Source organism: Rana temporaria, chromosome 3, assembly GCF_905171775.1.
Source record: "Rana temporaria chromosome 3, aRanTem1.1, whole genome shotgun sequence".
In the NCBI taxonomy this organism is placed as follows: domain Eukaryota; kingdom Metazoa; phylum Chordata; class Amphibia; order Anura; family Ranidae; genus Rana; species Rana temporaria.
The window spans coordinates 226,900,898-226,913,815 of NC_053491.1; the positions used below are offsets into that span (position 1 = coordinate 226,900,898).

General features: G+C 44.6%; 1 protein-coding gene across 2 annotated transcripts in view; it reads right to left on the bottom strand.

Moving 5' to 3' along the window:
• Positions 1–12,918, bottom strand: part of SNCB (synuclein beta) — a 115,643-nt gene that overhangs the window by 23,505 nt on the left and 79,220 nt on the right. For both annotated transcript variants that reach the window (XM_040344396.1, XM_040344395.1), the window contains one exon: positions 6,395–6,484. In XM_040344396.1, the coding sequence (XP_040200330.1) occupies positions 6,395–6,484 (90 nt within the window). The remainder of the gene's footprint in view (positions 1–6,394; positions 6,485–12,918) is intronic.

Consider the following 12,918-nt stretch of genomic DNA (forward strand, 5'->3'; position numbering starts at 1 on the left):
AATATGTAACTATAGATTTTCTTTTTTTTGTGGCAATGACTTTGGTTACCTGAGCCATAGATATCCTGTGAATATTGTTTGTAAGCATCTTCCTACAACTGAAGGCAATGTCAATAAAAATCCATTTGTAGATACTATAGGGCCCTTTCACACGGGGCGGATCAGTAATGATCCGCCCCGTGAACCTCCGCTTGCTCAGCGGGGATCGCTCCGCTGAGCCGGCGGATGAAAAAATTGAGTCAGAATGAGCGCCAGTCACAGGAAGCTTTGTAATTTATGAATAAATACAAGGCTGCCTCTGACTTGCTGAGGTTGAAATTGTGATGTCTATGGGACACGAACATGAAAAATCAAAAGTGCTAATTTGAAAGGCTAATATGAAAGTTATTGTCATAAAAAGTGTTTGGGGACATGTATCAATGCAAAACAAGTTTTAAAAACTGCAGTTTTTTTTAGGAGCAGTGATTTTAATAATGCTTAAAGTGAAACAATAAATAAATTAAATTTCGTACCCGTGGGTGTCTATAGTATGCCTGTAAAGTAGTGCATGTTTCCTGTGTTTCTGCACAAAATTACATTTCTAAAGGAAAAAAACTACTCACGGCTATAATGAATTGTCGGGTCCCAGCAATACAGATAAAAGTCATTGGGCATGGGTTCCCTTTGGGTCTGGTATGAATATTAAGGGGAACCCTGAACCAAAAAAAAAAATACCTGGGGGTCCCCCCAAATTCCATTACCAGGCTTTTCCAGTCTGGTATGGATATTAAGGGGAACCCTGCACCAAATTTAAAAATGAATGGCGTGGGGTTCCCCCCAAAAATCCATACCAAACCCTTATCTGAGTACGCAACCTGGCAGGTCGCAGGAAAATAGAGGGGATGAGAGAGCGCCCCCCCTCCTGAACAGTACCAGGCCACATGCCCTCAACATGGGGAGGATTTCCCCATGTTGATGGGGACAAGGGCCTCATCCCCACAACCTTTGCCCGGTACCCTGTTACCAATTCACAGGGGGGGGGGTCGGGATCTGGCGGTCCACTTTGTTAAAGGGAGCTTCCAGATTCAGATAAGCCCCCTGCCCACAGACCATCACAACCACCATGCAAGGGGTGTGGGGATGAGGTTGTGGGGCTCCTAACACAGCTTTAGGCCTGGGTCCCCTCGAGCTTGACCACCAACATTTCCCAGGGCCTGCCCACTGGCTGTCCCACCAAATCCACCCACACAGCTGTACACTCTCTATCCCCCCTCACACCTGTATGCTCCCAGCCCCCATCACCCCCCCCTTTGTCTTTAGACAGGTATCTGCACCCCCCTCCCCCCTGAACAGTGTCAAATGTGACACCGGAGGGGGGAGGGTTCCGATCAGCGGGAGTTCCACTTTAGAGTGGAGCTCTGCTTTAAGCAGTTGAGCATGTTTCATGTGCACACACACCACTGTCTGCCACAGTGCTCCACTTAGTTGGCAAGGGGAGTTCCACTTTAGGGTGGAGCTCCGCTTTAAGCAGTTGAGCATGTTTCATGTGCACACACACCACTGTCTGCCACAGTGCTCCACTTAGTTGGCAAGAGAACCGAAGTAAGGTTTACCTCTATTACTAAGCTTTCTGCCGCGTACACACCATCACTTTATGTGATGAAAAAAAAACGACGTTTTTAAAAACGTCACTTTAAATGCCTGTGTGTGGGGGAAAACGTTGTTTTATGTCTTGTGAAAAACGACAAAAAAAATTGAAGCATGCTTCAATTTTATGTGTCGTTTTTCACAACGTCGTTTTTTACTTCACAGAAATTGACCGTGTGTAGCAAAAAACGACGTTTAAAACAACGTTTTTACACCCGCACATGCCCAGAAGCGAGTTATGAAGCGAGCTTCAATGGAAAAACGTGGTGAACGTAACCTCGCTTTGCTAGAGCATTGTGAAAAAAACGATGGTGTGTAAGCAACTTCGTCTTTGAAAATTGAAGTTTCAAAAACGTAGTTTTTTACTTCACAGAAAATGTCGTTTTTTTTTCATCACATAAAGTGATGGTGTGTATGCGGCATTACATTTGTGAAAAATGCTGTCATTCAAAGAGGAATAATGTTTGCCTTTTCCAAAAAATGTATGGTTGTTGGTACATGTTATATTATATACATGTTAAATATTCAAAGGCATGTTCCTTTGAATATTTGTGAGTGCTTTTGGGATTGAGACGCCCCCTGGTGGGCCTGGGCACCTGTGGTAGGTTCTAGGTTCTAATAAGCATTAATGTTTTTTACATTAAAGTGGTTGTAAACCCACTATTTGGACTTTTACCTACAGGTAAGCCTACAACATGGCTTACCTGTAGGTAAGGATAATATCTCCTAAACCTGCACGGTTTAGGAGATATTACCCCCGCAATGCGGGCGGCGCATGCGCAGGGGGGAATCCACGGCTGAAGGACCGGCATCGCCGGACCCTGCCGATTTTAAATCTCCCGCGCGCACGCGCGGGAGTGACGTCATCGCCGCTCCAGCCAATCACAGCGCTGGAGCGGCGATACCCGGAAGACACGCCGGAGCAAGATGACATCCTGCTCGGCGTGGACCAGGTAAGTGGTACACACCTCGTTCCGAGGTAAGTATTTCATAATAGGCTAGTATGCGGTGCATACTAGCCTATTATGCCTTTTGCATTGCAGGTTTGGGGGAAAAAAAAAAAAGTTTATGCGGTTTACAACCGCTTTAACCAGGGATGGAGATGCGATTCCAGGAGTGTCACACATTGCCTCCACAGATCTACCACCAACAAGTGACTAGCTGACCCAGTTTGATGTGGTCCGCACCCAGTTTGGTGGTATTTTGGTTTGGTAGGCATGTTTTTGGTTTCACCCCTGTTTTTTGTATTTTGTTTTTTCAGTGCTCTCATTTGCCAGACCAACCATAGATAGGGGCGGTTCTATGTTGCTTTCTGCTCCCTGTCTATTAATTAGCACACCTGGGTTCCTCCTTTGGAGGCCTTAAAAATCACAGTTAGGACTGCAGTTACACAGAGTGCCGTGACGTGGCCTGCAGCTTCCCAGACATTTGCAAATGACTGCAACTGAACCTCTGTTTTAATTACATACAGTTAGACAGACTAATTTGGTTTTGTGCTTCTTTGGTTTGGTATTTTTGAGCCTGGTCTTTATGGTAAGAATTTTTACATTTGCCATTATATATATATATTTATACTTAATCGCATATTGCTAATCGCATCTCATTTAAAGTCCCAACCGTCCATATTTTATTACTAATAAGCATTAATGTTGGCTTGTAACAGAACTAGGGTTGTCTCGATACCACTTTTTTGAGACCGAGTACAAGTACCGATCCTTTTTTTCAAGTACTCGCCGATACCGATTACCGATCCTTTTTTTTAATGACATGTGACAGTGGCAGTATTTTTTTTTACAGTGATTTTTTTTCTTTTTTTTTGGGGGGGGGGGGGTGGATTGTCAGTGTGTTGTTTTTTTTTTTTACATTTTATGTTATTTTTATTAATTTTTTTTAAATATTTATTGCAATTTTTTTTTAATCAGCCCTGTTGGGGGTCCTTGGAGAGATATCAGGGGTCTTAACAGACCTCTGACATCGCCCCTTTAAGACAGAGAAAGGGACTAAGGACACAGATTCTCCAGTCCCTTTCTCAGCAGCCTCAGCTAAAATGAATGGAGAGAAGCTCCTCCATTCATAAACTGAAGCATCGTAAACACAGGTTACGATGCTCAGTTATGTGAATGGACAGAGTCAGTGATCACTGACTCTGTCCATTCTGAAAATGTAGGAGCCGGGTTTAGCGGCTCCTACCTCCGCTCTCCATCCTGACAGATTGAGGGGAGAGAGCAGCACGGAGGGGGGGAGAAGATGGAACGGGGGAAGAAGTCAGCACGGAGCCCAGGGGACTAGGCGGCACGGAGCACAGGGGACAAGGCAGCACGGAACACGGGGGACAAGACGGCACGGAGCACGGGGGACAAGGCAGCACGGAGCACGGGGGACAAGGCAGCACGGAGCACGGGGGGCGAAGGCAGCACGGGGGACAAGGCGGCACGGGGGACAAGGTGGCACGGAGCACGGGGGACAAGGCAGCACGGAGCATGGGGGACAAGGTTGCACTGAGCACAGGGACGAAGGCAGCACAGGGGACAAAGGCAGCACAGAGCACGAGGGCAGAGAAGACAGCACGGAGAAGACTTGCAACTCCCCTGCCGCACTAATCGCCCAGGTATCGGGTGAAGTATTGGAGCATTTCCCCCGAGTACAAGTACTCTGGAAAATGCTCGGAATCGGTCCCGATAACGATACTAGTATCGGTATCGGGACATCCCTAAACAAAAACCATTTCTTTGTCAATTTTAAGATTTATTAATACAAGCTGTAAAACACTGGGGTTGATTTTTGACATGTTAAATCCCATGTCAAATCAGAGGCTATTTCCGGCAAAGGCACCGTGTGACTTTGGGGGCAATTTGAATAAACATCTGTACATGATCCCGCACAGATGTCTGTCAAATTGCCCACAAAGTCAGATTGCATTGCTGGTTTGAAATCGCGTGAATTCAACGTGATTTCAAACCCGCCCTCCGTGTGAACCTCGGCTTAAAGTGGGAGTTCACCCGAAAAAACAAATTTAACATTAGATTGAGGCTCATTTTGGGAAGCAGAGTCAGGTTTTTTTTTTTTTTTTAATCGAAGCAGTACTTACCGTTTTAGAGATAGATCTTCTCCGCCGCTTCCGGGTATGGTCTTCGGGACTGGGCGTTCCTATTCGATTGACAGGCTTCTGACAGGCTTCCGGCGGTCGCATACATCGCGTCACGAGTAGCCGAAAGAAGCCAAACGTCGGTGCGGCTCTATACGGCGCCTGCGCACCGACATTTGGCTACTTTCGGAAAATCGTGACACGCTGTATGCGACCGTCGGAAGCCTGTTGGAAGCCTGTCAATCAAATAGGAACGCCCAGTCCAGCAGCCCATACCCGGAAGCGGCGGAGAACATCGCTCTCTAAAACGGTAAGTACTGCTTCGATTTAAAAAAACACACCCAATTCTGCTTCCCAAAATGAGCCTCAATCTAATGTTAAAAATTGAGTTTTTGGGTGAACCTCCACTTTAAACCTGGAAGCGGTTTCTATGCAGAGCTGCACCAGATTTTGCACTCTCTAGTTTTAGTAAATCAACCCCACTGTGCTTGTATTCTCAGCTGCCATTTACTTCCAACTAATTAAATTGCTAGGTAATATTTTATAGATTATTAATGAAATATAATTGTAAACAAAACATTGGAGAACTATATAAGATAATGTAAAAAAAAGAAATAGAAAATAATACAACAATTTTAAAAGATATATGGGTTTAATTTTAATTTTTTTGACTTAAGAGCTGCTAGTACCTAAAAATCTCTCTAGCCTTCTGAACGGTCAGTGGAGACAGAGCTGTCTTTGACAACTTGGTCTCTATGCTGGGAGTGCTCTCCCAGGGACATACATGTGTGCTGTGTGGGCATTAAAGCGGTAGTAAACCGTGGAAAAACAAAACAAAAACCCTGCAAGACAATGGCATAATGTGCTAGTATACATCGCATACTAGCACATTATGAAATACTTACCATAGTCGGTCACCGCTGAGGGAGCTGACATGTTTCCTCTGCGTTTCTTCCGGGATTTCTGGCCTCAGTGTTGTGTGTGGCTGGAGCCGCAATGACGTCACTCCTGCACGCAGGAGCCCCCCGTTCTGGCACAATACGCCAGACCTGCAAAGTGCATGCACTGCTGACACCAGCAGCTGCATTCAGGTTACCATTCGGGTTTAGGAGACATTCTTTTTACCTACAGTTAAGCCTTATCATAGGCTTATCTGTAGGTAAAAATGACCAAGCGGGGCAAACAACCACTTTAAAGTCCAACCCTTTTTGCCACAGAACATATGTGTTACACAGATGGCAACAGATTAAGCTAACAATGGGGAAAAGTTATGAAGCAAATTAGTGGCAAAAAAAAAAAAAAAAAGCTACCTCTCATTTTGTAAAGTGTAAGCAACAGGTTTTGTGTGTATTTGTGTCCCCAGCATCTGAAGTTCTGGGCAGCCAACTTCAACAGATTTGCACAGGTGTGTATCACTGTAGATGAGACAGATTGTCAGCCTAAATTCTTGCACAGTAAATAAGTGGTCAGGGTCAGGTTTCATTATGTTGCATGTGTTGCATAATCTGTCTCTGGAATCCTTTGGCATGTATTAGGCCTAAGGTCACACTAATGCGAGTGCACCACTATAATGTGTTCACCACTGTAGTTTACTTTTAACAATAACATGGATAGCAATACAAAATATAAAGTATATCCTAATATCTTACGATTTTCAGTAATATCTAGGATCATTTGTCTCACCTGAGGGGCTTCCTCGTAGTTTTCCCCTTCTGGCTCCAGCAGAGGTTCAGCAGCAGGTTCTTCCAAAGCTTCCTGGCCTTCTTCCTCAGGCTGCAAAGACAGAGACACCTGTTAGTAGTGGCTTTTCTAGCTTCGTGTCCAAACACGCAACATTAAATCTGTTTATCACAAACAGTGCGATTCTGGTACAGGGGGATTCATATATATTTTCATTAACATTTTAATAAATTGTACATGGAGATGTTTTAAAATCCCAAATGTACTATATGAAAAATATCACATGTACAATCAGGACTTTAAGGCCGGGTACTCACGACCAAACATGTATGGTGAAAGCGGTCCGTCGGACCGTTTTCACCATACATGTCTGCCAGAGGGCTTCTGTACGATGGTTGTACACACCATCGTACAGAAGTCCGCGCGTAAACAATACGCGGGGCGTGTCCGCGGTGTCGCCGCGTCGATGACGCGGTGTCGCCGCGACAATGACGCGGCGACGTGGGCGGCCCGCCTTTAAAATGCTTCCACGCATGCGTCGAAGTCATTCGACGCATGCGAGGGACGGCGGGCGCCTGGACATGTACGGTAGGTCTGTACTGACGACCGTACATGTCCGAGCGGGCAGAATTCCAGCGGACTGTTTTAAAACAAGTCCAGGAATATTTGTCTGCTGGGAAAAGGCCCGGCGGGCAAATGTTTGCTGGAATTCGGCCCGCTCGCGCCCACACACGACCAAACATGTCTGCTGAAACTGGCCTGCGGGCCAGTTTCAGCAGACATGTTTGCTCGTGAGTATGGGGCCTAAGATGTTGCACATGTCCTGTCTGTTTATCAGCTGGCAGTGGCGCCAGAATGAGGCCCAGCTTCCAACTATACACAGAACATGGCACAGCATTTTCATAACAAATAGTAAGTTAAAATGAAAGCCTTCTTCTTACATTGTGTCTGCTCCCAGCTAGTAAACAGTCATGACATGTGTGAGCAGCACAGGAACATCGCTACTGTTAAACCTCGTACACGTGATCGTTATCCGATGGGAATTGTGTGATGAAAGGCTGTTGTCAGAAAATCTGACCACTTGTATACTCCATCAGAGAATTTTTGTCAGATTTTCCATGGACAAACGTGGGATAGCATGCTTTAAAACTGTCTGCCAACAATTGTGTGTTGTCAGATTTTCCGATCGTGTGTACACAAGTCCGTCGGATAAAACTCCAAAGTACAAACACGCATGCTCAGAAGAAATGCTCATCATAGCACAACATTAGCAGAAGTTTCCCAAAGGGTAGGGCTAAAGAACTGAAAACCACATAGTTTTGCGTTTGTTGGCCAACAATTATTTGTCGTTTGTATGCAAGACAAGTTCCTGGCCAATGCCCTTCCGACAAAAGTCCTACACTTTGTCTGCTGAAAATTCGATCGTGTGTATGAGGCTTAAGTGCACCTGTGTTGTTCAGTGTTAAACAGACACACCTCCATTTTTGGTAGGATGTCAGCGGATGGATTTTGTCGCAAACTGTCACATTCTGGATCTCAACCTGTACAGCTTCTAAAAAGATGGGACTTTGGGACTACAGCTTCAATTGATAGTACTTCATTAAATGAAAAGGCTTGTTGTCTAAAACATGGTGCTATGTAAGATTCAATGAAGGCCTCATTCAGACTGGCGTACTGAAACGTATGCCTGTGTGAGGGCTGTGTTTGCCCACACAGGGCTGCATAGCTGTCAGACTTGGAGCAATGGCTATTTCTGAATGGGACTGCCTAACTAGGGGTACGAGGAATATCTGTGCATCCCAGTGCAGGCAAACATGGCACTTGCACAGGCATATGCTGAAGTGTGAATGGGGCCAAATTGGTTGATGATACTGGGACCCTACTTCAACATTCCTATGAAGATGACATAATTGTATCCATAAGGGGTTAGTAAGTGTCAACTAAATCTTAGAATACTTCTGAATTACAAAATACAGACTATGAGGCCTCGTACACACGGCCGAGGAACTCGTCGTAAATGAAACATCGTTTTCCTCGACGAGTTCCTTGTTAGGCTTGTCGAGAAACTTGACAAGCTTTCTTTGCGTACACACTGTCAAGACAAAATCTCGTTGTTCTCAAACGCGGTGACATACAACACATACGACGGCAGGGGAAGATCGATTCCACTGACACAACCCTTGGGGCTGCTTTTGCTAATCTCATATTACTGCGTGTTTAGTAAAGGTTTGGTAGGAGACAATTTGCACTTTTCATTCTGTTACAGCGTGACAAATGTGCTATCTCCATTACAAACGCTACTTTTGCCGAAGGTGCGCTCCCGTCTCATACTTTATTCTGAGCATGCGCGGGTTTCTTAGCATACACACAAACGTGTTTCTCGTCGAAAACCAGCCCGACGAGGAACATGACGAGGAAATTGAAACTCCCGACGAGGAAAAATGAGAACTTGTTCTCTTTTTTTCTCATCGAGTTCCTCGACAGTTTCCTCGATGAAAAACATACACACGACCGTTTTCCTCGGCAAAAAAGCTCTCCCACCAAGTTTCTTGATGCATTCTGTCGAGGAAAACAGTCGTGTGTACGAGGCCTTATACTTTTCTACAAAGTTATACTTTTTATGTTCAATTTTAAATCACTTTCAAATATATGTTTAAAAGAGAGTAGCTGTATGTAAATAATGTCATCAGTGAGTGTTAATGTTTATAATTTTTTTTTTTTTTTTTAATATTGTGTGTAATTATGTAAGTACATTGGGGCAGTTATTTTCTCACTCATATATGCAGACCCTGCTTCCTGCTTTGCACTGCCCCCTTGTCACTGCCTTCCCTGCTCTCGGTATTCAGCAGACTCCAGCAGCTGACTTATGCCCTCCAAACCCCAGACTTTCTGCTTCTTCCCAGCAGCTCAAGGTAAGGGGAAGGCACTGTGATGTAAAGGAGGGTGGGGGACTCTTGACTTCTGATAATGGAGAGGGGGGGGTTCTTGACATCTGATGTAAGGGGGGGGGTGCTCTGGACATCTAGGGGCAGATCCAGAAAGAATTGCATGGGCGCAGCGTATGTGAGATACGCTACGCCGCTGTAACTTACTTTTTGTAGCTTTGAATCCACAAAGAATTTGCGTTGTAAGTTACGGCGGCGTAGTGTATCTCTCGCGGCATAACAGCGCCTAATTCAAATCGGCGAGTAGGGGGGCGTGTTTCATTTAAATGTAGCGCGTCCCCGCGCCAAACGAACTGCGCATGCGCCGTCCCTAAATTTCCCGCCGTGCACTGCGCTAAATGACGTCGCAAGGACGTCATTGGTTTTGACGTGGACGTAAATTACGTCCATCCCGATTCACGGACGACTTGCGCAAACGGAAAAAAAAAATTCTAATTAAACGCGGGAACGACGGCCATACTTAACATAGCAGGTTTAACTATACGCCACGAAAAACAGCAGCTTTAACTATACGCCGGAAAAAGCCGGCTAGAGACGACATAAAAGAATGCGACGGCCGCTCGTACGTTCGTGGATCGTCGGAAATAGCTAATTTGCATACTCAACGCGGATTAAGACGGGAACGCCACCCAGCGGACGCCGAAGAATTGCATCTTAGATCCGAAGGCGTACGAAGATGTACGCCTGTCGGATCTAACCCAGATGCCGTCGTATCTTGTTTTGAGGATTCAAAACAAAGATATGACGCGGGAAATTTGAAAGTACGCCGGCGTAGATACGCCGGCGTACTCGCTTTGTGGATCTGCCCCCTAGTCTTTTGAATACAACTGGTCTTTTGAGGGCAATCATAATGCTGATGCGGCCCATGATGAAATTGAGTTTGACACCCCTGGCCTAACCAGTTTTGGGCTTTTAATGTACCACATATGCCCTAAAAAGTTAATCCAATACTTTGGATGTGTGTGTGTGGTACGCATGTAAGGACCATTCTCATCAATTATGTATTTCTATGGGTTGCATAGTACATAAAATATAGACAATATTGCCAAGAGAAAGCCTTGCTTGCACACACCCCCAACCATCCTGATATACTGTGCAGCACAGTGATAATGCACCAAACCTCCTTTCCCTTTTTAGAGCATGTCAAAGCATTTATTTTTATTTTACCGTTTACCTGTAGTAAAACATGTGCATGTATTGCAGAGATGTACTAAATATGTCTGGGTTTTTTTTATTTTACTTTCAACAGTCCTCAAAGAGCCGTTAATCGAATTGAACATCTGTTTTAGGCACATTTTACGTGCGTTACTATTAATTGCTATGGAACATTACTTTTGCTGGTAATTGAGAAAAGCTAGGTAATATAGCTGTGTCCCATTTATTAGACTTTCATAAAATGGATGAAAAGATATGTACAGATAGTTTGTGCTTTAAACCTGTGCTTCAAATTTAGATTTTTGAAGATCAAGCCAAGTCCTATTTGTGCTTTCCATAAGGCCTAATGGGAGTAATTTACTAAATCTTTTGTGCATCGACCCTAAGCGGACAACCAAGCCACATCCTCACAATATTTAGCTAAATGGCAGCTCGCCTAAAATAAAATGTGCTTTTTTTTATGTTTTTTGAGCTGATCTAACTGCTGTTAATGGTTACAAAGAAAATGGCGGATATGCTTCCTGTAGCAACAGAAAGTAAGCTTAAAGCATTTGTTAACCCCCCCCCCCCTCCCCCCCAAAAAATGGATCCTGCTCCTTTTAAGCATGTTATATGACACAGTGATTGTCCTGTGTCACTTGGCCCCCTGTAACACCTAAAAAACCTGTCTGGTCCTACCAGTTTCTCCCCACCCTTCTGTAAAACTGAGCACGGTGTATCATTGCTGCTGAGACCAGACACTGTGGTCAATTTACATGCCTCTGTCATCAGCAGCCTGCTATCTGCTCTCCTCTCCACTCCTGTGTCCCCCTACCCCCTTACCTATCTGTGTATGATCCACCCCTCCCCCTCCTGCTGCTCTCATAACACTAACGTGTATACACCATCAGCACTGCCTCCTATTGCAGTGTCCCCCTTGCAGTGTGAATTATTTATAAATATAAATGCTATAAATACCTAATTTAAGAGCCGAGATTGCGATCACATGACCAGCCAGCTCTCTCCTCCTTCCCTCCAGACTGACATCAGCAGAGGAATCTCAGCCCCCCCCCCCCCTTGCACCTCTCAGAGGAGGAAACAAGAAAGCTGGCCAGTCTTGTGATCGCAATCTCGGCAGTGAAATTAGGTATTTGCACACACAGAGGGGGATACTACAATAGGAGGCAGTGCTGATGGCGTATACAGGTTAGAGTGGCTTAACAACCACTTTAAATGATTTTCTGTGCCTCTGAACAATAATAAATACCTGTACGCATACTACATTTTTTTTTAACCGTCAGCACAGCCTATGGGTCTCTTTGAAATGTTGCAGTACTCGGTGCATCAACATTTAATTTCTTAGTGAACAATCAAGTTGCTTGTCACATATGTTTTTTGTATTTTTCTTTACTGTCAGGTAAAATGCTGACACCTTATTGAAATAAAGGCACAAAAGAACCCTTATTTGGATGCTCAATGTACACTTCCGTTCTGGGGCCATATGCATTGTACATGAAAGTATGATTTGCTAGAAAGTCTCAGAGATTTGCTATAAGCACGTATATCTTCTGCACACAAGTTAGCTTGCTTTTCATAATTTTCCTGTGCTAAATCAGGCTCTGCGTGTCTGGTACATAAGCATATAACAAAGCTGTAAATGAATAGAAATAGCACAATGAACTAAAAAAAAGAAGGGACAAGAGGATTTTAATGATCTACAAAATATTAGTGGATGTGCTGATATACAGTTCAGTATAATTCTACATTCATATTTATAAAGTCTGACTTCAGCATATGTTATGTTTTATGTCCACATCATACTTTTCATGTTTTTTACTTAAAGTGGAGGTCCTGTGAAAAAAAATATATATATTAAAAGCCAGCAGCTACAAATACTGCAGCTGCTGACTTTTAATAAATGGACACCTACCTGTCCAGCGCGCTTGCGATGTCGGCAGCAGAAAACGAGCGTTCACTCGTCTCTCTGCTGCCCCCGGTGCCATCCTCGGTGAGGGAATCAGGAAGTGAAGCTTTGCGTCTTCACTGCTCGGTTCCCTATTGCACATGCGCGAGTAGCGCGGCGCTTTTCCAGTGGTCCCTGCTGTCTCCTGGGACCAGTGTGTTTCCCAGAAGGCAGCGGGGGGGGGGGGGGGGAGTGGAGTGACTCCCGTGGGAGTCATTCCCGGAAGTGGGTGCAAATACCTGTATTATACAGGTATCTGCACCCCCCTCCTCCCTGAATGGTGCCAAATGTGACACCGGAGGGGGGAAGGGTTCTAAAAAGTGGAAGTTCCATTGCATTCCAGTGCCCAAAAATGTTTGGCTTTAAACATAAACCTCTCATTTTTAATTTTGATACCATTGAGATTTACAATAGTTAAAAGCCATATCTGATCTTTCATATAAAGAGTATCTGTACTCCTTTACTGCGCAGCGCCTGGTATTATT